This window comes from Entelurus aequoreus, linkage group LG18 (genome assembly GCF_033978785.1).
Source record: "Entelurus aequoreus isolate RoL-2023_Sb linkage group LG18, RoL_Eaeq_v1.1, whole genome shotgun sequence".
Taxonomy (NCBI): Eukaryota; Metazoa; Chordata; class Actinopteri; order Syngnathiformes; family Syngnathidae; genus Entelurus; species Entelurus aequoreus.
Window position 1 is genome coordinate 6,171,362 of NC_084748.1, and position 27,077 is coordinate 6,198,438.

The following is a 27,077-nucleotide window of genomic DNA, read 5'->3' on the forward strand; positions in this document are numbered from 1 at the left end:
TGTCATGTGGTCAGAGAAAGTCCAAATAAAGGGGGAGGCGTACAATCTTTCGCCAGAGCGTAATGACACTGTACAAGGGTACAGATGTCCAAGCGTCTCTCCTCAAATTGAGCCAAATTGAATTCTGTTTAATTCTTTGCTTCTTGTCTTGTTTAATAGATGTCATCAGTGTTTGAACCTGACAACTGGTTCCCATACCGGGAGTCGAACCCGGGTCGCCTGGGTGAAAACCAGGAATCCTAACCGCTAGTGTTTATCACACTCTGTCATATATGCTATTAGGCTCGTGTTGCTGTTTTTACGTCGGAGCAGATTCCAGCGAGCTCGTTTGCCAGCGCTGTATGAAATCCGCCTGAGGCCTTCTGGATCGACGACGTGGCGGTCTGTGCAGCGTCTGTGATTGGGGGAAAATAGTTGATAGACAGTCGCGATAGCCAATCAGAACCGTTGAACTTGAACTTTCACGTCCTCTGTGGTTGGATACTCACTCGCGACTCATAGGTGTGTATCCAATCACAAGTTGTGAGAGCAGGAAGTGCCGCACCAGAGCCACACCCTAGCAGGGAAATATGGTATCTACTCGCTTTTTAGACCCACAAGGAAGGAGAGAAAAAGGTTGACGATGTTTGCGGATATATTTGCAAGGCCATTTTAAAGAAGGATATTCCAAGAAAAGCTAGATCTCGTGAGACGAGGTCCAGCTCATCGTAGGGTTTGTCCGCCACGTCCAGTCTGGCTTACCACTTCCCATGCGCGCTGGAAATTGTGAGTTCAAATGTTTGATTTCTTTATACAAAACCCAAAACCAGTGAAGTTGTCACATTGTGTAAATGGTAAATAAAAACAGAATACAATGATTTGCATATCCTTGTCAACCTATATTCAATTAAATAGCCTGCAAAAAAGCTGGCACAAGTGGCAAAAAAGACTGAGAAAGTTGAGGAATGCGCATCAAACACTTATTTGGAACATCCCACAGGGGAACAGGCTAATTGGGAACAGGTGGATGCCATGATTGGGTATAAAAGCAGCTTCCATGAAATGCTCAGTCATTCACTAAAAAGGACGGGGCGAGGGTCACCACTTTGTCAACGAATGCTTGAGCAAATTGTCCAACCGTTTAAGAACAACATTTCTCAACCAGCTATTGCAAGGAATGTAGGGATTTCACCATCTACGGTCCGTAATATCATCAAAAGGTTCGGAGAATCTGGAGAAATCACTGCACGTAAGCGATGATATTACGGACCTTCGATCCCTGATCAGTGTTTAAAGGATATCACCACATGGGCTCAGGAACACTTCAGAAAACCACTGTCAGTAACTACAGTTGGTCGCTACATCTGTAAGTGCAAGTTAAAACTCTACTATGCAAAGCGAAAGCCATTTATCAACAACACCCAGAGACGGCGCCGGCTTCGCTGGGCCCCGAGCTCGTCTAAGATGGACTGATGCAAAGTGTTCTGTGGTCTGACGAGTCCACATTTCAAACTATTTTTGGAAACTGTGGACGTTGTGTCGTCCGGAACAAAGAGGAAAAGAACCATCCGGATTGTTCTAGGCGCAAAGTGTAAAAGCCAGAATGTGTGATGGTATGGGGGTGTATTAGTGCCCAAAACATGAGTAACTTACACATCTGTGAAGGCGCCATTAATGCTGAAAGGTACATACAGCTTTTGGAGCAACATATGTTGCCATCCAAGCAACGTAATCATGGACGCCCCTGCTTATTTCAGCAAGACAATGCCAAGCCACGTGTTACAACAGCGTGGCTTCTTAGTAAAAGAGTGCGGGTACTAGACTGGCCTGCCTGTAGTCCAGACCTGTCTCCCATTGAAAATGTGTGGCGCATTATGAAGCCTAAAATAGCACAAGGGAGACCCCCGGACTGTTGAACAACTTAAGCTGTACATCAAGCAAGAATGGGAAAGAATTCCACCTGAGAAGCTTCAAAAATGTGTCTCCTCAGTTCCCAAACCTTTACTGAGTGTTGTTAAAAGGAAAGGCCATGTAACACAGTGGTAAAAATGCCCCTGTGACAACTTTTTGCAATGTGTTGCTGCCATTATATTCTAAGTTAATGATTATTTGCACACAAAAAATTGAAGTTTCTCAGTGTGAACGTTAAATATCTTGTCTTTGCAGTCTATTTAATTGAATATAAGTTGAAAAGGATTTGCAAATCATTGTATTCTGTTTTTATTTACCATTTACACAACGTGACAACTTCACTGCTTTTGGGTTTTTGTACGTTCACGTTTGATATGTTTTAATAACTAATTTAATCTTGACAGTTCCACATAGAGATATGTTTTAATTGATGATGTGGGTTTATTGATAAGTTATGGTATTTTGAGAGGTATTTATTGAAGTCGGACTAAGTAGGACATCACGTGAAATGCATGCCCCGCCTACTCACAGCAGACAATCAGCACTTCGACTTCCTGACCTCAAACTGGACTGAGCTTGGTGGAAATGTGTTTCATGGAAAGCAGTACCAGTGACGGTCACTTTGACACCAGGCGTGACGATGAAGTCTCCTCTGGAATGGTTAGTTGTGAATCTGAACGTGTACTCGTCACTCCGTCTCACGTCTGCGATGGTCAGACTGCAGATGTTGCCATGACACTCAGACTGCACACCACCAAAGTACTGAGGGTCCAATCTTAGATCTTCATTTGGATCTTTGGTGAACCAAAATGTTTCCTTGACTTTGATCTCACGCCCGCCTTCTGTGGGCGGGAACTTAAAGGAGCACTGAAGCTTCACAGTGGATCCTTTAAATGCGCAGATCTCCTTCTCAGTGTAGTTCCCCCCCCACTCAGCACTGAGCAGCCCTGAAACACACAACATCATCAATGACATCATAAAATGATATCTTAAAGATGGGTCGACTCATCGGATTATGGAGTGTAAACACATGCAGTTGTTCTAATCGACCACAGGCCTTTAAATTCAAATCGTCATATTTTAGGCACGTGCTAACTGACTATAAAGATGACTACTTCATCCAGGAATATTTATCAATACGACAACCGTGCTGCTTGTCGGGCTGTCACAAAAATAATAACTCTATTAAAAGCAAGAACATGCAAAGTGCTGACAAAAAACAAAGTCTCAGTTTGTATGTGAACAGAGGACAGAGACAGTAACAACAAAGAAAACCAAAACTACAAACCTTTGGCAAAAATGAAAGTTAAAGTAGTAATGATTGTCACACACACATTAGGTGTGGTGAAATGTGTCCTCTGCATTTGACCCATCCCCTTCTTCACGCCCTGGGAGGTGAGGGGAGCAGTGAGCAGCAGCAGTGAGCAGCAGCAGTGGCCGCGCTCGGGAATCAGTTTTGGTGATTTAACCCCCAATTCCTACCCTTGATGCTGAGTGCCAAGCAGGGAGGTAATGGGTCCCATTTTTATATAGTCTTTAGTATGACTCGGCCGGGGTTTGAACTCAGGGCGGACCATACTTGCCCACCTTGAGACGTCCGAATTCGGGAGATGGGGGCAGCGGCGGGGTTGAGGTGGGCGGGGTTGGGCGGTGCCGGGTTTGGTGGTAGCTGGGGTGTATATTGTAGCGTCCCGGAAGAGTTAGTGCTGCAATGGGTTCCGGGTATTTGTTCTGTTGTGTTTATGTTGTGTTACGGTGCGGATGTTCTCCCGAAATGCGTTTACCATTCTTGTTTGGTGTGGGTTCACAGTGTGGCGCATATTTGTAACAGTGTTAAAGTTTTTATATGGCCACCCTCGGTGTGACCTGTATGGCTGTTGACCAAGTATCCCTGGCATATTTGTGTATAAAAGCCGCATATATTATGTGACTGGGCCGGCACGCTGTTTGTATGGAGGAAAAGCGGACGTGACGACAGGTTGTAGAGGACGCCTAAGGCAGTACCTTTTAGCCACGCCCCCAATATTGTTGTCCGGGTGGAAATCGGGAGTAATTCGGGAGAATGGTTGCTCCGGGAGATTTTCGGGAGGGGCACTGAAATTCGGGAGTCTCCCGGGAAAAACGGGAGGGTTGGCAAGTATGGGGCGGACACTCAGTGGCCTAGTGCAGTGGTCCCCAACCACTGGGCCGATTGGTACCGGGCCGCACAAGAATTTTTTTAATTTTTTTAATTTTTTTTTTAAATTGTATTTTATTTTTTAATTTTTTTTAATTAAATCAACATAAAAAACACAATATATACATTATATATCAATATAGATCAATATAGTCTGCAGGGATACAGTCCGTAAGCACACATGATTGTATTTCTTTATGAAAAAAAAACAAAAACAAAAACAAAAAAAAATTAATTGAACGCGGAGGGTAAAAAACAAAAAACACCTACAATCTGAAATATCTGAGACTTCACTAAGCTTTAGAACTTTCTTGTAAAAATCATTTCAGGCTGGCCTCTCTGGAAACACTCTGTGGAAACGCTCCCCACCCACACTGCTTGGTGCCTCGTCTGACCTGCTGTGGCGTAGATTACCATGGTAACTAGTAGGGTTGTACGGCAGGGGTGTCCAAAGTGCGGCCCGGGGGCCATTTGCGGCCCGCAGCTAATTGTTTACCGGCCCGCCACACATTCTGGAAATACTATTGTAAAAATAAAAAAGAACATTACAAAAAGTGCAATGAGGTGAAATATATCGAGAAAAAGTTGCAATGTTGACACAAAAGCTGCCATGCAGGCTGTTTTTTTTTTCTTTTGTCTTTCTTTATTTTTCTTTTTTTGCCATTGCTCAAAAAAAAAAAAAAAAAGACAAAAAATCCATGTTATAATGAATTATTTTCAGGGCTCCAATGACTTCAAATATTTCACTTTAAAATGTTTTATGTGGTAAATATTGCATATATTGTGTAGTTGCCATACAAAAACATCAAAGTTTTCTTTGACAAATGCGCATAAAACAAACAAAATAATAGCTCCAGCATAAAATGGACAGATATATCTGAAGTTGATCTCGTAACTTAAGTGTTGAAAGTAAAAGAAAAACCTAATAAAAATGTATCACTTTATGAGTGGGGCACCTTTTGGATCCCAAATATATTTAGTGGTATTTTATTCATCTTTTCACTGTGATTACTCAAAAATATTAAAGAATTAAAATCAATGGTGTCCTGCATTATTAATCTTTTAGGGCTCTAATGACTAAATTAAAGATTAATACTGCATATTTCAGTTTTACTATAAAAAAAACAAAGTTCTTTTTGACAGAAAAGCCATAAAATATATTAATTTTAATTTTGTATTACTTTATATCAACTTGAAGTTGATATAGAGATGTACTGTAATTGTTAAATAATTAAAAAAATATATAATCTGACTTATTTTTAACATTTTAATGACTCAGACCCTTTATGGTCCCCGGGACCCCTAAAGGTAAAATAAATAAAAAATCCATATATTTTGTTATGGTTTGAAAATGAAAAATATCAAAATGGCCCCCACATGCTTTAATTTGACCGTGTGCGGCCCTCAGTAGAAAAAGTTTGGACACCCCTGTTGTACGGTATACCGGTATTAGTATAGTACCGCGATACTAATGAAGCATATTTGGTTCTGAAAAGTACCGGTCTGCCACACCCTAAGATTTTTTGTTAAAATAAAGCCAATAATGCAATTTGTTCTGGTCCCCTTTATTTAGAAAAGCATTGAAAAGTACCGAAAAGTATCGAAATAATATTGGTATCAGGACAACACCAGCCACAAAAATATCATGCAAAAGCGCAGATTCCAACCATTGAAATACTTTGTATTAGGGATGTCCGATAATGCCTTTTTGCCGATATCTGATATTCCGATATTGTCCAACTCTTTAATTACCGATACCGATATCAACCGATACTGATGTATACAGTCGTGGAATTAACACATTATTATGCCTAATTTGGACAACCAGTTATGGTGAAGATAAGGTCCTTTTTTTAAAAAATAATAAAATAAAATAAGATAAATAAATTAAAAACATTTTATTGAATAAAAAACAAAGTAAAACAATATAAAAAACAGTTACATAGAAACTAGTAATGAATGAAAAGGAGTTAAATTAACTGTTAAAGATTAGTACTATTAGTGGACCAGCAGCACCCACAATCATGTGTGCTTACAGACTGTATTCCTTGCAGACTGTATTGATATATATTGATATATAATGTAGGAACCAGAATATTAATAACAGAAAGAAACAACCCTTTTGTGTGAATGAGTGTGAATGGGGGAGGGAGGTTTTTTGGGTTGGTGCACTAATTGTAAGTGTATCTTGTGTTTTTTATGTGGATTTAATAAAAAAATAACAAATAAAAAAATAAAAAACGATACCGATACAAAAAAAAACGATACCGATCATTTCCGATATTACATTTTAAAGCATTTATCGGACATCTCTACTTTGTATAGTTCAAGACTTACGGTCATTAGAAAACATGACTGCACATCATAATGGCAGCTACACTTTCCATCTTAAAGATGTAAAAAAATTATTTGGGAATGTCCGGCGGGCCAGATTGAAAAGCTTAACAGGCCGCATGTGGCCCCCGGGCCTTAATTTGCCCAGGTCTGGGTTAGAGTGTCCGCCCTGAGATGGGTAGGTTGTGAGTTCAAACCCCGGCCGAGTCATACCAAAGACTATAAAAATGGGAGCCATTACCTCCCTGCTTGGCACTCAGCATCAAGGGTTGGAATTGGGGGTTAAATGGTATTTTGAGAGGTAATCATTGAAGGCCTAGGTGGGAAACGCACGGCCCGCCACTGTTGTAAACAAATGTAAATATAAAATATCTATCCACCACGATGGACTTGCCATAACAATCGTGAAAAAGGTCACTGAAGGGATTTCAAAACCACCAACATTCATTTGTAACTTATTACTACGATCCGCTACATATCTGGATCAAATGAAAGTAGCTAAAGTGGTCCTGCCTTGTAGAACTAAGGGGGAAGATGACAAATGATGACATACCAATTTCTTTACTTCCTCAATTTTCTAAAACTCTAGAGAAGTTCTTCAACAATAAATGAGACACATTTTTGGACTAACATAAATTGCTCACAGGCAGTCAAATATGGAGTCAGGGCAAACAATTCAACAGCAATTAAAGCAATTAAAGAAACAACTAATGCAATTGATCAAAAATAAACATGCAGCTGGAGTATCTGTGGACCCTAAAAAAGCATTTGATACCTCTAGAGTCAGAACTCGGGCCAAAATGATATATACCACAGGTGCACTTCATTTTATTTGACCCTCCAAAGCCTGGAAATAACATGTGTCAATAAAGTAATGTAACTTTTTTTTTTTTTTTTACTAAATGTACGAAATATATGTACTCCATGTAATCGCAAATTATGTTAACTTAAATATTGCCTAATTATGAAAAAATATATTATCAAACATTCAAACCATTTTTTAAATAGAAATAAATGCTAATAATAATGATTTCAAAGCAAGTTATCCATCGAATTGTGCAATGTAAAAGTAGCAATAGATTTCATGGTAAAATTGTGACATTTACTGTGGTTTTTACAGCATTTTTCTCTAAATGAAAAAAAACAGTGCTATTTTTACTGTAATAAACTGTGGTGCCGTTTTGGCATTTACAGTAATACACTGAAAAATCTACAGTTGTTGATTTGCGGTAAAAACAAACAAACTGGCAGCTCAGGTGCCAACATTTTACTGTAAAATTGCAGTTTTTTTATTTACAGTTAAAAAAAACAAATGTAAATTTTACTGTAACATTCTGGCAGCTGAGCTGCCTTTTTTTTTTTACCATAAAAACAGCAGTACTGTTTTTCCATTTACAGTAATATACACTACATTTTGAGGTGAAATTATTGCAATTTACCATATTTTTTTAACATTTAAGTTAAAAAAAAAATCTACTAATAAAATGCATTTAAAAAATTGTGTAATAATAGTATTCACTGTTAGAAGCGGCCTTCTGGGGCCAAACATAACTGAGATGTGGCCCTCAGCGAAAACGACTTTGGCACAATTCTCAACTTGCACAACAAAAAGTCCACTTCAGAGCAGACGCAACATGAATTAACTTGAAAGTTTGTCACTTTATAGTTCCTTTTCCTTCATGAATTATGTTAATTAAGAATGTTTCACTGAAAAATTGCACATTTAGCTGACATTACTGGTAATAACAAAAAAATGCATGCAGAGAGTCTATGTAGGAAAGCAATATTTTATCAATCAGAGTCAGGAATTTAAACAAATAAAAAAGTAGATGTTTAGTACCTGGCATGCAGAGAAGGAGGACCACAAACCCTGTCTTCAGACTCATATTGGAGTAAGTGAACAAGTAGAAATGTGTGCGTCTACAGGTCACAAGGAGGAAGTAGTCATGACGTTCAAAGAAATAGAGAGGAAGAAGTGGCCTTCTTCTTCTTTATCTTATTGACATGCATGAATAAAACCCCCTCATGAAATGCACTTTTCTGTGTTCTTTTCTTTGCAGGTTCCTCTAAGAACTTCAACACACTTTTAAAAACATGCCTGAGGCTTTAAGGCGGGGTCAGCAACCCGCGGCTCTAGAGCCACATGCGGCTCTTTAGCGGCGTCCTGGTGGCTATTTAGGCTAGCTGTATGTACATATTGCATCATTATGCCTTGTTTGTAGGTATATTTAATTTCCTTTAATTATGTCCTCTGTGTATTTAGTTTATTTTTCCATGTTTCATGATACATTATTGTATGTAATATTGGCTGCATTTCTCATAGTTGTTTGTGTGCCATGTTGTTCCAGACCACAGCAAACGTTACCCAGCTTGTAAAGATTGTAATAAATTCATTAGAAGAAGACAGCCTGTTGTTTCCTTTAACATGGACACACACATCTATACCTTTGGTCATTCTAAGACATTCTAAGGTCATTTCCAGGAGTTCTCCCCCTCTCAGAAGTTTTACTAACGTTTTCCAATGTTGTAAAAATGTGTAGAATAATTATTAAATTTCAACATTTTTATCAACGAAGATTTGCGTCAGCCTGAGACACATTTTGATAGTAGGCTAATATAGCTAATTAGCCACTTACATCATGTGTTGCCATCATTATAACACTTTTATAAGTCTTTTGATTTTTGCGGCTAACTGATAGCTGTTGTGATTGCCATGCCTCCTTATTTATTCTATGTTATGCCATTATCTTATCTTAGCTCAGCACCCAGATGTATGGTGTACTGCAAATGTCTAAAACATAATCTAACCTAAGAATGTTAGACTACACTTTAAAGTTAAACCTACTTGAAACGTACATGTAATACATTCATTTTCACACCTCCCCTCCCAATGCGACACACACACACACACACACACACACACACACACACACACACACACACACACACACACACACACACACACACACACACACACACCCACACACAAAGTTGTGTGTGGGTGTGTGTGCACTCGAAGAGCGTTTTTCTTTTCCCTTCAGCTTATAAACATGTAACTTATTTTATCACTTTATCATGCTACACATATGTAGCCGAGCTAAATTTTATTTTATTTTATTTTAATTTTGGTCAATTATTCACATCATTTTTTGTTGTGGACTTCCCCAAAAGTGTTTCTCATTGTAAATAGGTTCCACTCTATTATTTTCCGTGACATACCTTTTTGTTTCCCTGGGGGGTGATTTGGCGTCGCACCTTTGTGACCAGCTTCAGTGAGCACTGACGCTCGGAGCTGGTAAGTCACGTTTATGTCTCTCTCCCTTTGTTTTTTTTTATACACTTTTTGGTTGTCGCTTTTAAAAGTGTTTTGTGGGAATGCGCACTGTCTTGTCACTTGTTGGTGTGCGTGCGTGTTGAATTCCCGAATGGTTGTTGAATTGTTGAAAAAAAACGAACTTTTGTATGCTAAAGGATGTGTGGATTAGCTTGGTTAGCTTACTGCTAGCGGCAGTTGTTGCGGGGTCTCCTGTCTCATGAGTGTGTGCAGGGGTCAGGGGCTCTGCTGTGTGTCTGTGTGGACATCTTGTGTGCCGCTCTAGCATTAAAAGAGTGTCTATTTGTTTCTTTATTCTTTAGTGGAGAGAGATTCTGTTTGCCGTGGACTGTGTGTGACGCCCTGTTTTTGTCTATTTCCAAAAAAAAGGTATGTCTGTTATGAGTTTTTTTGGCATAGTTTATTGTATAAAAAATATAAAAAGAATTGATGTGGGTGGGAAAGATGAGGTGTATTGCTGCACATTTAAGGATCCTTTTTCTTAATATATATTGTTATTTGCTGAAGTATATATTTTATATACTGTGTTTTATTTAATTAATTTATTTCAGACTATTTTATGCTTTATTTACCTTTATTATTATTATTTCCATTTCCACATTTAAACATATATAATTGAATTGAGTGAGCACTGACGCTCGGAGCTGTGGAGAGAGATTCTGTTTGCCGTGGACTGTGTGTGACGCCCTGTTTTTGTTTTTTTCCAAAAAAAGGTGAATAAATCCCCATGATTCAACTCCGGTGTGTGCGCCTCACTAAAAAGATACACAACGCAGAACAGTGAGTGTTACACATATCTACTCCTATTATAGTTATTAATCTAGGTTTGTATTTGTTCCATTATTTTATATATATATATATATATATATATATATATATATATATATATGTATATCATCAGGTCCTTCATAAAAGTGCTATTTATACATATAAATATATATGTATATCTTCAGTCTACATTTTCTTCATATCTTATTTCAATACCCCCACATTATCTGGCGTACACACTAGTTTATTCCATCTTGCATTAAAGGCCTACTGAAATGAAATTTTTTTATTTAAACGGGGATAGCAGATCTATTCTATGTGTCATACTTGATCATTTCGCGATATTGCCATATTTTTGCTGAAAGGATTTAGAATAGAAAAACGACGATAAAGATAGCAACTTTTGGTATCTGACAAAAAAAAGCCTTGCCCCTACCGGAAGTAGCGTGACGTGGACAATTGAACATATCCGCAAAGCTCCCTATTGTTTGCAATGATGGCCGCCAGATCTGAGAGCGATTCTGACCGAGATAGCGACGATTTCTCCATTAATTTGAGCGAGGATGAAAGATTTGTGGATGAGGAAAGTGCAAGTGAAGGACTAGTGGGGAGTGGAAGCGATTCAGATAGGGAAGAAGCTGTGAGAGGGATAGAGCCATATCGCTTTGAACCCGACGCTGATGAAGACGGTCAGGAGGACGCTGCTGCTATTGATGCTGGAGGAGCACACGACATAGATCGCCTTGAGAATACAGAATGGTAATATGTTATTTATTTATAGACTAGTTTTAGTTTGTGGCCTAGTCTTGCACTGTTACTGTTAGTGTTACAACTTACACCCCAGGCCTATCTATACACTAAGTATCTATCATTGACACAATGTGTTACTGTTAGTGTTACAACTTACACCCCAGGCCTATCTATACACTAAGTATCTATCATTGACACAATGTCAAACCTAATTAATTACCCATTATTTCTATGGGCCACAGCTCCATATACCGGCAATACTAAAAATATGCATGCAGATTAATAAGATCCACAACAAGACAATGATAATATTAATTATTCCACATGTTTGCAGATTGCAGGTGTCAATAATATGAATTGATTTACAAATATTATGAACATTTCTATTTCCAGGTGTACATGTCAAAACTGTGTGAACATGGAGACAGTGGCTGAGTGTGTCTGCTGTAGTGAAATAGAGGCAGTGACCAGAACGATGGAGGAGGAGGGGGTGAAGACGTGCATCATAGACCACCATGGCTTTCCATCTGTGTGTCTGGATGAATGGGTGCTGCAGACAGCGTATAACGCCTACAAACAGCAATATGGCATGCTGCAGCAACAGCAAAATGAGTGAGGCACTAATAAGTTTAAATAATTCTTTATTCTATCAACCTTTGGAAGATAAGTCAGAATGAGCACTTTCTTATCTTATTCTTATTCTGTGAAATGTACTGTGCTACAATGCACATGACATTATATATCATAGAAGTATTACATAGATGGACCGTAGATGTCAACAATATTTACAATTTACTGCAACAGTAAATGACAAATGAATAGAATGCATGACAATGTCTTTTGAATCTCAGAGAACAGTGAGTCACTGTGTATCCATGTCCGGATAATAACAGCTGCCATCATTTGCTACTTGCAGGCGGAGACGACACACAGCCTATCGACAGTTTGTCCGCTTCTGCTGGGGATATCTGGGAAAGGACATAAGGGTGGTACTACCAGCTTGTGTAGTACATAAGATTAGGACAACATTCCCATCGATGGACTACACGGGGTTCCAAGACGTGCAGTGACTGCAACAGAATCTACATGGCCACTGTACTTAATCAATAAAATCAATCAATCAATCAATCAGTCAATCAATCAATGTTTATTTATATAGCACTAAATCACAAATGTCTCAAAGGGCTGTACAAGCCACAACGACATCCTCGGTACAGAGCCCACACACGGGCAAGGAAAACTCACCCCAGTAGGACGTCGATGTGAATGACTATGAGAAACCTTGGAGAGGACCGCATATGTGGGTAACCCCCCCCCTCTAGGGGAGACCGAAAGCAATGGATGTCGAGTGGGTCTAACATATTAGTGAGGGTCCAGTGGAGCCAGCAGGAGGCCACCCCGAGCGGAGACGGGTCAGCAGCGCAGATGTCCCCAACCGATGCACAGGCGAGCGGTATACCCCGGGTCCCAACTCTGGACAGCCAGCACTTTATCCATGGTCACCGGAATAACCCCTCCACGTGGGGGGGGGGGCAGAGGAGAAAAGAAAAGAAACGGCAGATCAACTGGTCTAAAAAGGGGGTCTATTTAAAGGCTAGAGTATACAAATGAGTTTTAAGATGGGACTTAAATGCTTCTACTGAGGTAGCATCTCTAACTGTTACCGGGAGGGCATTTCACACTTACCGAAGCGACTCCTGTGCTTGGCGATGGCTTCCTCCTTGTCTGGCTTCTCCAGTTCATCGCAGAGGAAGGGAGGCACATCCACAGTGACGCTGAGTGGTGTTCTCTCGTCAGGGGTCTGTCTGCAGCCAGCAACAACCTCCCTGATCAAGTCATCTACGTAGCCTGCAAAATACAATTGTACATGTTCCTGCTCACAACATAATATACTCATGGAGAGTGAAACTTGACAGTATTATTATCATGATACAAAGTGTCAAGTGTTTACATGTTTTGTGTCCTCTACACTTACGGTATGTTGGCTCTGTCGCGATTTTCTTGACCACATGGCCCCCTGCTTTATACTTCGGGTAGCGTACTGCATAGCGCTCAGCACCCGCTTGTGTAGTGGCTATAGGGCGGCTCGAATTTTCGTTCCAGTGCAGCCCAGCAAGCAGGTTCCTAGGTGTGGTAACAGAATAATGTAATAATTAGTACTAAAGTATGGCACACACTAGTGACACTTAGATTAGTGTGGAAACATACCTGCACAGCATTCCGATGTATGAGAAGACATACATTTTCGGTGCGAACTGTATAAGATAAAAGACACTTTATTCAGTCATGCGTCCATACAATGTGTGTGTAAATTTATAAATTGTTTGTAAATTTGAATACAAATGTTTGTGTATTAAACTGTTAATAGTCAGCTATTAAAGCTTGATCTCCTGCAGTAATGAAGCTGTTTTGTTTTCAATGTTAACACCACGCCAGAATTGTTTGCAATCTTTCTCACCAAGATGCCAGCCACTATGTTGGACCTCCAACATTCTCTTGCTTACACTGACTGTATCAAGGCTTCATTTAGTATGCTCTAGTATTTTGCTCCCTGGCCACCAAAGTCCTAGTGGCAGGTGGTAACCACCGACACCACCTACAGGCGATCAGTCTAATTCTCACCTGTATGATAAGGCTATGGAACGCCTCCACCTTGGAAGTCTGGTGTTCACCCGACAGCATGGCGATATCTTTTAGCAGGGACTTGTTGTTGACCACCTCCTCCAGTTTCACTGCTGAGCGTGAACCTAAACATAAATTTAAAATAGAACAACGTTTCTACAAAAATGTTCCAGTCAACTTAAACTGGTTATTTACTTACAAGTTTATCTGAATTTTTTGACTTTCAAAAGATGTGCAGGAAAATACTGCTAGTCCCTCACTGCTTTCGGGCAACTTATTTGCCTACTCACTTTGTTTGAGCCATTTCTTTTGCCGTTGCAGTTGTCCATGAGTACAAATTGGGAAGAGGTCGCCATGGTCCTTGTGGATGTTCTGAATGTGTCGCTCCACAGACTTCCACTTGGCAACCAGAAGTTCCCCCTCTCCAGGCGGTGTAGACACTGCTGCCCAGTAGAGGTGGTTGATTATACTTTGCACCCAGGGCTTCAGGTCTTCACAGTCCTTATGCTTGGCGATGGCCTTCAGTTTCTTTCCGATGGCTACAAACAGAAAAAAACAGAAATTTGTGGATTAAATACAATATCGCATTCATCTGATCACTGATATGTACACACTACTTCACAACTTGTCATGCATACAAATAATCCAACTAACATTTTGCAACATGCCAGATGTCATAGCAGTGCCGTGTATTGGGCATGTTTTCACGAATCCATTTAGCGATCTGTCTGTGTCTGTCTGTCACCAGCACCCCGACATCCAGGTCCCAGCTGATCAGCAGTTCCACCATCCTCTTCAGTCCTTCCATCTCCATATGGTAGCTGCCAAGACATTCGTTGCTCTGAAATATATATAACAGAAAAGGAATGAGCAAAGAAAAAAATGAAAAAGGGGCTTAGTATACATTGAAATGGTTAATGTTATTAGACAAATTTACTAGGATAATTCTGGAAAATCCCTTATCTGCTTATTGTGTTACTAGTGTTTTAGTGAGATTATATGGTCGTACCTGTACAACCTGAAGGTCGAGAACCACATTGGCCACAAGCTCCATTGTGGTGTAGGTACCGAACTTGGCGCTGTGTCCCGGACTGTCTGCTCGCCCATCACCACCAAGGACGAGGGGTCGGCCTTCCACCTGCAGCATGGTGAGGTGCGTCCGTTGCTGTTCCTCCCACACCTTTTTGATGGCTGGCTGCAGGATGAGCTCCTGGTGGTTGAAAAATGTCCTCTTCACATACGTGACCACTCCGATGCTGTTCAGCACTTGCAACACCTTGCCAGAAGATGCCCCAGCGAAGAGGATGCCAGCAGACAGCAGGATGTTGCCCGCGGCATAAGGGCCAATGTTTGGCTGGCTGCTCCAACTACTCCTCTGGTCACATGATGCACATTGAAGAGTCATGGTCAGCTGTGTACCGTTCGAATCCCAAGAAGGGCTTATGTCCTGGCTGCCACAGACTGGACAGTGACACCACTTGACGAGACTCTGGAGGCACGACTCAAAGATGATGTACTTCGGTTCCTTGTGGCAGCCCTCTTCATGCATCTGGTGAGTACATGGGCGATCTGGCGACCCGTCAGATTGACACGGATCCGATGTCGTTGACTCACTCGGCACATAGCTGTCATCGGAAGAACCACCAACAAAAGGCGCAGTGGGACTTGATGCTGGTCCTTCATCAAACAATGCAGGAGGTGGTCGTAGCTTGGCTTGCATTCCAGACACACCTGGAGCTGCTATGTTAGTCTGCATCTCGGGGCTGTCAGATGGAGCTGCTACACTTGACAATGGGACTTCACTAACCCTGGCCGGCCGAGCTCTAACCCTCTCGAGGATATCTGGGGTCACCTGGTGTCCTAGCAATAAAATCAAGCACAAGTTGTTTTATATAATCTGTTAAAATTAAACTAGAATCACATAATAATTATTGTCTTTGAATCACCTAATTTATCTGTCTACTCTACTCTGCACAGGCAGCGTGCAATGTGTACTGTGATGTGCAGAATCATGTTCGTCACCGAAATAGACATACCCTTTGATCTATGATGTATTTTCCCTGTTTGGGTGCTCTTGCTACTGGTCATTGCTGTTGGTGCTGTCCCAATCGGTACCCAGTCCGTCTGGCATCCTTGTTCTCTTGTATTTCCCTGGAAATGGAGAAACAGCTACATGTAATATGGATACCTCATTTACATTAATTATGAATACTTTTGGATTGGGCTTGAACTGTAATCCATTTGAACATTGATTAGGAAAACAAATCGAACCTGATCTTGATCGCCCTCCTCATCAGGCAAATCTAGTGCCATTGCCATTGGTTCATCCACCGCATCCGCCACTGATGCCGTAGTCGTACTGTCCATGATCTGATCTATTGTCTGTAAATGTACAAATGTACAATACTTTATATTATTGTCTATTGTAATCTATTGACAGTATTGACAGTAATGTCAGTAAATGTACGATACTTTATACTGCAGAAGAACTTGACTAGAACTTGAAGCAATAATTATATGTAGACTATTTTATTGTTAATTTATTTCATTGTTCATGGAGTAGTCCAGTGGTTCTCAAATGGGGGTACGCATACCCTTGGGGATACTTGAAGGTATGCCAAGGGGTACGAGAGATTTTTTTTTAAATATTATAAAAATAGCAACAATTCAAAAATCCTTTATAAATATATTTATTGAATAATACTTCAACAAAATAAATGTTTAGAATTAAGTTCATGAATCCAGATGGATCTCTATTACAATCCCCAAAGAGGGCACTTTAAGTTGATGATTACTTCTATGTGTACAAAATATTATTTATAATTGAATCACTTGTTTATTTTTCAACAAGTTTTTAGTTATTTTTATATCTTTTTTTCCAAATAGTTCAAGAAAGACCACTACAAATTAGCAATATCTTGCACTGTTATACAATTTAATAAATCAGAAACTGATGACATAGTGCTGTATTTTTTTTCTTTTTTTCAACCAAAAATGCTTTGCTCTGATTAGGGGGTACTTGAATTAAAAAAATGTTCACAGGGGAAAATCACTGAAAAAAGGTTGAGAACCACTGGAGTAGTCTATGACTGTGTGTGTTAGTTTTGGTTGATTGATTGAGACTTTTATTAGTAGGTTGCACAGTGAAGTACATATTCCGTACAATTGACCACTAAATGGTACCACCCCAATAAGTTTTTCAACTTGTTTAAGTCGGGGTCCACTTAAATTGATTCATGATACAGATATATACTATCATATATATACTATCATCATAATACAGTCATCACACAAGATAATCACATTGAATTATTTACATTATTTACAATCCGGGGTGTGGAGGTGGGGGGGTTTCAACAATTGAGAACAAAGAAATGGATATTGGAACAGTGTAGTCTGACTATGAAAACTGGATATCAAGATTCTTACCCTCTTCCTTTCCCTTTTGGCAAATGCAGACCTCATGTGCCCAGTCTGTCCGCTTGTGGAGGGGGTCGGGTGCTCCGGACTTGTCCGTGGTCTATCGAAAATAGTTGGCTTCGCACCTTTCTTCAGCACGAGTCGACGAGTGCTGATTCCATTTCTGCCATTCGCAAGGGACCCTCTTCGAAACATGATCTTTCGAAATGTTCGCTGCATAATACACTGTACTTCGTATGTGTCGTCCAATCCAACCGTGTTCGCTTGACTTCTTTGTTCCATAGTAAAGCTTGGCCGCCATCTTTTGGGAAAAGAAACAATGAAACACCGGTTGTGTTTTGGTTTGTGTTGCTACATCCAGCAGCAACACACCGCTTCCCTACAACTCTCTTTTTTGCAGTCTCCATTGTTAATTGAACAAATTTCCAAAAGATTCACCAACACAGATGTCCTGAATACTGTGGAAATTAGCGATTAAAACAGAGCTGTTTAAATTGGGAGGGACCTATTCCAAGATGACGCGTTCAACTGCCTTCGTCACGCGCATACGTCATCATACCGCGACGTTTCAGCCGGATATTTCCCGGGAAATTTTAAATGTCACTTTATAAGTTAACCCGGCCGTATTGGCATGTGTTGCAATGTTAAGATTTCATCATTGATATATAAACTATCAGACTGCGTGGTCGGTAGTAGTGGGTTTCAGTAGGCCTTTAAATTATTCCTATTGATTTATTCCTATTTTTTCATCTATTTTTACATTTGGAATCAGTCACCTGCCAGTTTCCTATATTTTATATTTCACTTATTATTTTTTTTAACCTATTTTTAATTGAACCTCAAGGTTTTTACACACTTTGTACCTGCAAATATACACACTTAAACAAACAAAGAAACAAGTTTGCAGCGATCTACCACCAATGGCATACGCTGACAACATGAAAACCATGTTTTTCCACATGCACCTACATTTGTCACTTTCTCATCTTTTCTTCAACTTGCTTTTTCCCTTACAACACATCCTCTATCCATCTCTTCCTTACACTGCAACACAATGTTTCTATGTCTATTCTCCTCTCCTAGAAACCATTCACGTAAGGTTATAAACGTCCCTTTTTCCATGTTTTCCCAATCCATTCTCTTCACCTTCTCTCCAAAATCTCTCTCTCTCTCTCTCTCTCTCTCTCTCTCTCTCCCTCTCTCTCTCTCTCTCTCTCTCTCTCTCTCTCTCTTTCTAGCCACACTACTCACAATCTCCAATTTACCATCCATGTTTCTATTTTTTTCCTTTTCAACAACACATCCATCCAACAATAAATCAGTCTTATAAAATACAACAAGGTCAACAACAATCCAAAACCATAAAATGTCACACGTCTCTCTTTATCTCTTATTGTCTTTCTAATTGTTGTCGTCTTTTAACAGTCATGCTGAGTTACCTCGATTGTTGTCTCTTTTTTTTTTCAAGACAGTCTCGTGCGAAATGTTCTCTGCCACAACGCCAACATGATGATGATGATGGTGTTAAAGATGTACTTACTGCCACTAAATGACTTCTTACTTTTTCTTCCTTCCTCTTTTTCTCTTTGCAACAATTTTCTTTATCTGCTAACTTACTATTGATTGAATAGTAGGTTAGTAGCATTGTATTAGTAATAGTGATACTAATAATATAGTTATAGATATATAGTTATGGTTAATGTCAGCCTAAAACAGAAAGACACCAACATTATTATTGTTTATTTTATTAGGGATGCAAAGTATTTCTTGTTCAAGACAATACTGATCATTTATTTAAAACAATTTAAACAACATCTACATACAGTATATTACGATAGACATGTAATCAATGTCCCCCCCAAAAAAACTTCCGTAATGATAGGTTAAATGTTGTACCTCACCAATGACTTCTAGGTGTCAAGAAACCTGATCCACTTTCTGTCCAATTACAATAATTGGAAAATGGATCATTTGAATGACATTGTTTTTTGACTCAGTTTGTCCAATGAATTATTACTGTCATAGCCCTTAACCACAAGTCCTTCAAAGGGCTTCACAAACCACTATGACATCCCCAGATCTGAACCCATACTCCCAAAACCCTGAAAAACTCCAGAAGCCTGGGATGACAAAAAGAAGAAACTTGAGCAAAGAACCGCAGATGTGGGGGCCCCCACCTGCTGGGTGACCGGCTGCAATGGATGCGGAGTGTGTACACTTATTTAATTGTTACATTCATGATCATGTGAGAGTCCAGTTCATTGGGAAGACAAAATCTGGCATGTAGACAAATCGACAATGCCGGGACATCACAGACTGATGCATTGAAGAGTAGTCCACCCCGACTGAAATGGTTCACAAAGGTTGTTAAATGATAAGTATTCATTTAGCGGTTGTGCAACAATTTTTTGGAAGATTTTAGAGATAAACGGGAGGTGCGACACTGGCCGGTAGTTTAACAGGAGGTCAGAATCGAGGTTAAGTCTTTTAAGCAAAGGATGAATAACTTCTGTTTTGAATGCTGAGGGAAAAGTACCAGAGGAGAGTGTCAAGTTAATAATATTTAGCACTGATGGTCCTAATTCTACAAACAGCTCCTTGATGTGTTTCCCAGGAAGTGGGTCGAGTCGACATGATGTTTGTTTTGTCCTATTAACGAGTCGCAAGAGTTCCTCTAACGTTACTTCTTCAAAATGAAAGATATTATTCTGGAAAGCATTTACCGTAATGCATACATTTGTATCTGTGTTTAAAGAACCTAGTCGGAGCTGGGACATTTTGTCCTTAATCTCCTTCCTAATGAACTACATTTTATTCTACATAAAATCATAAAGTCATCAGCCGAGTGGGTGGAGCTACTGGGAAAAAAAACCCTCTGTTGAGTTAGCGATGTTACTGTGTTAAACACATAATTAGGACCTTTTTTTGGGGGCAGGTCAAATTGGAGTAATGATTAGTTTTAGCCAAGGTAAGCGTGTGTTAATAAGTTGTTAATTCATCACTCCATGCTTGATGGAAAACCTCTAGTTTAGTCGCTCGCTATTTGCGTTTTAGCTTTTTGCATGATTGTTTAAGAGCTCTGGTTTCTTCCGTGAACCAGGGGGTGTGCCTCTTAGGGGCCTTTTTCAGTTTTAGCGGTGCTATACTATCAATGGCATTAAAGTCAACATTAAAGTTGTTGGTAAGGCTATCGATAGAGTCCACATAATTTTGGAACGCTCCCATTAACGAGTGCCAGAGTGAGTCGTGGTTTTAGCAACATTAATGCTACGACTGCTAAAGCATTGGTTATTATCAGAATATTGACAATGGGTCAGAACTTCAAATTTTATGAGGTAGGGATCGGGCACGACTTTGGTGCACAGGAGTACGACAACTTTAAAAGTGGCAACACCCCGGACTAGAACCAGATCAATCGTATTACCGTTGCGATGTGTGGGTTCATGTATTTGTGTAAGACCACAACTGTCAATTATATTATCAATTATAACGCCACGCTCGGAGGGTCGGAGGGTTATCCTCTGTTCCTTTGTCTGTGCATAAGTAAAGTATTTGTATTATTTTATCTCAGTGTTAGACATTCCAACACAGGAAGTGAAAATATGAATATTTTAAAACAACTTTGTTGTTCATGGTCAAGATGGCCGTCACAGCGCGTCTTCTGCTTGAATGTTCTCATAGACGCCATGGTCCAGCTGCTGACAAGAGGACACATGATGACAGTGAGACTGGATTCATGACACCAGAACCAACAAGATGTCACCTCTGCAGTCTGGACGAGCTCATTTGGATCTGCGGTGGACGAGGGAGACGTTGTCGTCCTGCGTTTGGAAAATAAACAAGACCTGCTGAGCTTGTCCAGTAAAGTAAACCAGTAAACACCTTTAGCATCATGTTCATGTTAACAAAAACATGATACGTTTTTACCAAATTACATTTCTGCTTGTGGGTTAATTGTGTTACAATGTTCAATCATATTAATGATGATGGATTAATCTGCATTAAAGCGTTCATTTTGACAGTCCTACTTTTTACCTGAAGTGCAGAGTCAGGATGATCAGGATGCCCACGAACACAACAGCAGAACACAACAGCCTGATGATGTTTATCGTTCTACAAGACATTCCTACACATGGACATACAGTAGATGTCTTCAGGAGACACAGATGTGTTTTGGACATGAGGGGTCTTACCATTCACGCTCACGTGCACACCAATGATGTGGCGCCCCCTGCTGTTGTTGGCCTCACAGTAATAATCATGGCCACCGTGCTCTGTGATGTTCCTGATGGTGAGCCTCTGAGCTGGACTGATGTCTTTGATGGTCAGGGTCTGACCTGGACTGATGTCTTTGATGGTCAGCGTCTGACCTGATGCCAGAGGAGACGACATGTTCTCCTTGTACCAGGTGTAGCTGGCGGCCGGGTTAGCATCGCTGCTGCAGGTCAGAGTCCCGAACTGTCCCTCATGGACAGACATAGAAGACGACCTGGGAGGATCTGAGGAACAGGACATTGTCCTCATCAGTGTCACCACACGTCTTCAAGACGTAGATGTACTCACATTGGACATCAATGAAGACGGGTTCTGATGTCTTCTTCCCCAGCTGGTTCTCCACAGTACACCAATACTCTGCTGAGTCTGAAGACTTGATGGACTTGAAGACCAGTTGTCGACCTTTTCTGAGGACTTCATCATCTGAAGACACATTCTTCTTCTTCTTGTACCAGCAGTAATCAACTGTTGCTGGGACATCGATGTAGCAGGTCAGTGTCAGTGGACGACCCTCCAATATGTCACCAGTATGACTCAGAGACACTGAAGGTCTTTTCAGAACATCTGGAAGAAGAACAAACAAGTTTTAAACAAACACCTTCTTCTTCTTTTCAGCACAGACAAAACATGAGTCAGTAAAGCAGCAGCAGACCTCCACCAAGGCGCCAGTGCACATTACACTTGACAGTGCATCATAGTACACATGCAGCGCCATCTGCTGGATCTGGTGGCTCACTGCCTCACTTTGCACTAATGCCAGACCACAGGGGGACCCCAAAGTCCAAACATACGCGCATGATGTACGTATAATATCTGTGTAATATACATACTGCACACAAAAAACATCTCATTTAATTAGTATCTATTCATAGAAATAAAACATTTTTTATTCATACATTTATATAGATTAACAGATGTAGCAAATATGCAAAGAATGTTTAGTAATGTATAAATATTTATTTACAAGAAGTATTTTATAGTCAATACAGAGTAGTGATCCAATGAAAGGTTCATGTCTCATAATATTTAAAGTGCTGTTTTTTTTCTGCCGCCTCTCCCTGTCCGTCACAGTGCCCTATGAAGTCTACCTAGCAACAAGTGCGACGTAAGCAGGAATAAAAACAAATGTGTTGACTTGTTGCTGCTTCTGCTAGCTGGCTAAACGTGTTCATCAGCTGGGAGGTCATTTCAATTGGTTTGTGTTGTTTACTACTTCGTAGTTGGAATAGAAACAAGAAAGATTTGTGTTGTTTTCCTACTGAAGTGCTTTGTAGCGCACCATGTTTTTCTGGAAGAAAGAAGCACTCACACAGGTGAGGAGAGATGCTGATATGTTGATGTTGTTGTGCAGTACAGGTGATGTAGTCTCCAGGTGACAAGGTGACTTCTACTTTGGTTCCATTCGTTATATACTTTCCATTCTTCCGCCACACAAAAGACAAAGGAGCTTCCGGAAGGCAGCTTGTGTGACACAACATTTGTGCAACAAGGTGAGAATCTTCAACTGTGACTGACATCACCTGCACCTGCACAGCTGGAGGCCAGAGGAGCAAACATGAAACATGTCATATTAATATTCATTTTAGATGCAAGTCACACAACATACACACATGACTGCTTCATCTGGAACACCACTGTCCAAAGTCCAGTTTGCAGCCCACAGCTTGCTTTTGATTGGCTGCTGACTTATTTCTAAATAAAATTACACCTGACCCGCATTCAAACACTAGAAAAGATTAGTGACTTGGCAGAAAATTCAAACATAATGTAATATACAGTATTGTACATAATATATATATTTTATTATCTAATCTAAAGTATTCATTGTAATATAGTTGTATTATTGGGCATGTTTGGTCAGGTGTGTTCATACCTGCTACTGTCAAGGTGCTTCCAGGTAAAATACTCCTCCATTCAAAACCTTCATAAGTGGTGAATTTGAAGCGGTACTCAGCAGAATCATTCTGGCTCACATCTTTTATTGTCAGTGTGCTTTTTCCAGAAGTCTCTGAAGGTAACTCAACACGACCTTCATACTGAGGGTCTGACCAGAGATCTTCAGTCATGGAGGGATTCCTCCAGTGACTAGAATCCGTACGGTACCAGAATTGTGTCTGGGTATATTCATAGCTCGTGTATTCACATTTAATGTCCACTGATGATCCTTGGATGGCACAGATGTGTCTCTTGGAGTAAACCACCTTGTTACATGACATGTACACCACACCTGAAAGACAGAAGAAGCATTGAGCTGAGTCAGCACAAAGTTACATGTGACGTGCAGCAGAAGACTGAAGAGTCCACTCACATTTTGGAGGAGACGCAGCTTGCTCGTGTCCTCTTACAGCACAGGAGTAACTGCCTTTGTACTCATGTTTGACTGTGTACACTTGGGACTTTTCATTTTGGATTTCCTCTCCATTCTTATACCAGACATATGAAGAAGAAGACCAAGGACTGCAAGTGGTGCTGACACACTTCAGATCATACCAATGAGTTTTCCCAATAACATTGGGACTTGAGGGCACTTGTACTTTCAGATCTGGAATGAAAGGACAACTTAAATAATTTCAAAATAAAAGTCTTAATCTCCACTTCCACCAAAGGCAGTACAGTTTGGATCAGTTTCTGTTCTCATAAGTTGTGAAGGGTACTAAAATAACTTGTCAGGGTACCAAGTACAGTTGTAGAGCAGCTAAAAGGGCGGAGTCAGACACAATGCAGTGTGTTGATTGGAGGACAGCAAATGGTCATTTCCAGAATGTGAAGAAGACCAAAAACATGATGTCACTGTGGCTGGCCCCGCCTACTCCCAGCAGACAATCAGCACATGGACTTCCTGACCTCAAACTGGACTGAGCTTGGTGGAAATGTGTTTTATGGAAAGCAGTACCAGTGACGGTCACTTTGACACCAGGCGTGACGATGAAGTCTCCTCTGGAATGGTTAGTTGTGAATCTGAACGTGTACTCGTCACTCCGTCTCACGTCTGCGATGGTCAGACTGCAGATGTTGCCATGACACTCAGACTGTATCCTACCAAAGTACTGAGGGTCCAATCTTAGATCTTCATTTGAATCTTTGTTGAACCAAAATGTTTCCTTGACCTTGATCTCACGCCCGTCTTCTGTGGGCGGGAACTTAAAGGAGCACTGAAGCTTCACAGTGGATCCTTTAATTGCACAGATCTCCTTCTCAGTGTAGGTCCCCCCCCACTCAGCACTGAGCAGCCCTGTGATGGATTGAGATGACAATGACCTGGATGAATGACAACATCCATTGACATGTCATGAATTCTATTTGAAAGATTAGTCGACTAATCAGATTATTGAGTGTAAACATATTCAGTGGTTCTAATTCAGCCAAAGGCCTTTAGAGTTGTGTCATATTTTAGGCATGTGCTAACTGACAATAAAGATGACTACTTCATTCAGAAATATTTATTAATACTGTAACCGTGTTGCTTATCGGATGGTTACAAAAATAATAACCCTTAGTACATGTAAATGTACATAACTTAAAAAATACCTCTCTCTATGAAAATGTAAAAATACAGATAAAGGCATCACATAATAAAACATTTGACAGGCTGATACTATTTATGAACAAAAACACAAATATTTGTCTTTAAATATATAGATCTAGAACATAGAACATTTTTATGAGATATTCCAAATTGCATGATGACATCGCGTTCACACCCCAACACTGTTTTACCTAACATAGTGAATAATCCTGATTTCAATATTGAGAAAAATAATCTTAATTATTATTTTGCCCAGAATCGTGCAGTCCTATATGTAAGACTTGACCTCATATATGAACACTATTTTTATCTATATGGACCAAAAGTGCAGTTACGTCTTATGTCCAAAAAAAAATTCACATTTACTTGTATTTATTTACAGTATTATTTTGTTTCTGCCATATTACCTTGTTTATAATGCTTGTGTTGCTTTCATATGCACATTCAACTTTCTACTTGAGGTACATATATACATTTTGAATGTGTTGTTTGTGTTTAAAAAAAAATTAAACTTGGTTAAAGGATTTCAGTATAGGTAGTTTTTGAAAATTTCAAACACATTTAAAATGACTGCGATTATAATGATAATTATATATATATATATATATATATATATATATATATATATATATATATATATATATATATATATATATATATATATATATATATATATATATATATATGTATATGTGTGTGTGTACCTCAAAAGAAAATGTTTGCCTTGGTGCTCTAAGATATGAGCCCTTATTTAAGGCAACACTTGCCTTGACCTGAAAAAGTTAAAATTCGAGGCCTGCATATATATATATATATATATATATATATATATATATATATATATATATATATATATATATATATATATATATATATATATATATATATATATATATATATACATACTTAAAATGAACATTTGCTTCTTTCCTCCACGCCTGTTGTCCGCTTAACACTTGATTGCAATGACTGAGAAGATGTTGGCTATCTCAGGAAGTGTGTAAGCACAATTCTCAACTTGCACATGAAAAAGTCCACTTCAGAGCAGACGCAACATGAATTAGCTTGAAAGTTTGTCACTTTATAGTTCCTTTTCCTCCATGAATTATGTTAATTAAGAATGTTTCACTGAAAAATTGCACATTTAGCTGACAGTACTGGTAAAAAAAAATATATGCATGCAGAGAGTCTATGTAGGAAAGCAATTTTTTATCAATCAGAGTCAGGACTATAACTAAATAAAAAAGTAGATGTTTAGTACCTGGCATGCAGAGAAGGAGGACCACAAACCCTGTCTTCAGACTCATATTGGAGTAAGTGAACAAGTAGAAATGTGTGCGTCTACAGGTCGCAAGGAAGAAGTGGTCATGACGTTCTAAGAAATAGAGAGGAAGAAGTGGCCTTCTTCTTCTTTATCTTATTGACATGCATGAATAAAACCCCCTCATGAAATGCACTTTTCTGTGTTCTTTTCTTTGCAGGTTCCTCTAAGAACTTCAACACACTTTTAAAAACATGCCTGAGGCTTTAAGGTGGAGGTCAGCAACCCGCGGCTCTAGAGCCACATGCGGCTCTTTAGCGGCGTCCTGGTGGCTATTTAGGCTAGCTGTATGTACATATTGCATCATTATGCCTTGTTTGTAGGTATATTTAATTTCCTTTACTTATGTCCTCTGTGTATTTTGTTTATTTTTCCATGTTTCATGATACATTATTGTATGTAATATTGGCTGCATTTCTCATAGTTGTTTGTGTGCCATGTTGTTCCAGACCACAGCAAACGTTACCCAGCTTGTAAAGATTGTAATAAATTCATTAGAAGAAGACAGCCTGTTGTTTCCTTTAACTTGGACACACACATCTATACCTTTGGTCATTCTAAGACATTCTAAGGTCATTTCCAGGAGTTCTCCCCCTCTGAGAAGTTTTACTAATGTTTTCCAATGTTATAAAAATGTGTAGAATAATTATTACATTTCAAC

General features: G+C 39.6%; 3 protein-coding genes and 1 long non-coding RNA gene across 12 annotated transcripts in view; 2 read left to right on the top strand and 2 right to left on the bottom strand.

The window, feature by feature from the left end:
- LOC133633738 (B-cell receptor CD22-like) overlaps positions 1–26,412 on the bottom strand; it is a 39,534-nt gene extending 13,122 nt beyond the window's left edge. Inside the window, exons 1-10 of one of the 2 annotated variants that reach the window (XM_062026400.1) lie at positions 26,357–26,412; positions 24,463–24,801; positions 23,878–24,111; positions 23,443–23,796; positions 22,879–23,103; positions 21,858–22,133; positions 21,488–21,793; positions 21,330–21,420; positions 21,058–21,115; positions 19,111–20,989 (exon numbers count right to left, since the gene is read on the bottom strand). In XM_062026400.1, the coding sequence (XP_061882384.1) occupies positions 20,942–20,989; positions 21,058–21,115; positions 21,330–21,420; positions 21,488–21,793; positions 21,858–22,133; positions 22,879–23,103; positions 23,443–23,796; positions 23,878–24,111; positions 24,463–24,801; positions 26,357–26,402 (1,977 nt within the window). In that variant the 5' untranslated portion in view covers positions 26,403–26,412 and the 3' untranslated portion in view covers positions 19,111–20,941. Of the gene's footprint in view, positions 1–19,110; positions 20,990–21,057; positions 21,116–21,329; positions 21,421–21,487; positions 21,794–21,857; positions 22,134–22,878; positions 23,104–23,442; positions 23,797–23,877; positions 24,112–24,462; positions 24,802–26,356 lie in introns of those variants that run through there. The other variant, XM_062026399.1, reaches the window with a different exon arrangement.
- Positions 9,424–26,901, top strand: LOC133633744 (uncharacterized). Of its 8 annotated transcripts, XR_009821825.1 has the most exons (6): positions 9,424–9,695; positions 10,037–10,103; positions 10,448–10,514; positions 20,976–22,060; positions 22,185–22,369; positions 22,641–25,663. It is a non-coding gene; the product is annotated as an uncharacterized LOC133633744 (long non-coding RNA). The 8 variants fall into 8 exon arrangements; XR_009821822.1 differs by lacking the exons at positions 9,424–9,695; positions 10,037–10,103 and adding an exon at positions 26,577–26,901 and having other exon boundaries at positions 10,178–10,514; positions 22,641–24,769; XR_009821824.1 differs by lacking the exons at positions 9,424–9,695; positions 10,037–10,103 and having other exon boundaries at positions 10,178–10,514; positions 22,641–23,059; positions 23,558–25,663.
- On the top strand, positions 10,909–13,305 carry LOC133633741 (uncharacterized). The gene is made up of 3 exons (XM_062026403.1): positions 10,909–11,261; positions 11,646–11,864; positions 12,169–13,305. The coding sequence occupies exons 1-3, from the start codon at positions 10,996–10,998 to the stop codon at positions 12,320–12,322; spliced, it is 639 nt and encodes a 212-aa protein (XP_061882387.1). The 5' UTR covers positions 10,909–10,995; the 3' UTR covers positions 12,323–13,305.
- LOC133633732 (uncharacterized) lies at positions 12,380–17,459 on the bottom strand. The gene is made up of 10 exons (XM_062026389.1): positions 17,304–17,459; positions 16,146–16,256; positions 15,911–16,025; positions 14,884–15,734; positions 14,529–14,715; positions 14,165–14,413; positions 13,875–13,999; positions 13,461–13,507; positions 13,228–13,376; positions 12,380–13,100 (listed from the first exon to the last, which is right to left on the bottom strand). Exons 1-10 carry the CDS (start codon positions 17,337–17,339, stop codon positions 12,913–12,915), a joined length of 2,058 nt encoding a protein of 685 aa, XP_061882373.1. The 5' UTR covers positions 17,340–17,459; the 3' UTR covers positions 12,380–12,912.
- Positions 26,902–27,077: the final 176 nt, after the last annotated feature.

Coding starts and splice junctions, on each gene's coding strand:
- LOC133633741 (XM_062026403.1), top strand. CDS start 10,996: ATGATGGCCGCCAGATCTGAGAGCGATTCTGACCGAGATAGCGACGAT. Junction 11,262..11,645: donor CGCCTTGAGAATACAGAATG/GTAATATGTTAT, acceptor TTCTATTTCCAG/GTGTACATGTCAAAACTGTG. Junction 11,865..12,168: donor CTGCAGCAACAGCAAAATGA/GTGAGGCACTAA, acceptor TGCTACTTGCAG/GCGGAGACGACACACAGCCT.
- LOC133633732 (XM_062026389.1), bottom strand. CDS start 17,339: ATGAGGTCTGCATTTGCCAAAAGGGAAAGGAAGAGG. Junction 14,716..14,883: donor TCGACCTTCAGGTTGTACAG/GTACGACCATAT, acceptor TATATATTTCAG/AGCAACGAATGTCTTGGCAG. Junction 13,508..13,874: donor TCCATAGCCTTATCATACAG/GTGAGAATTAGA, acceptor TATCTTATACAG/TTCGCACCGAAAATGTATGT.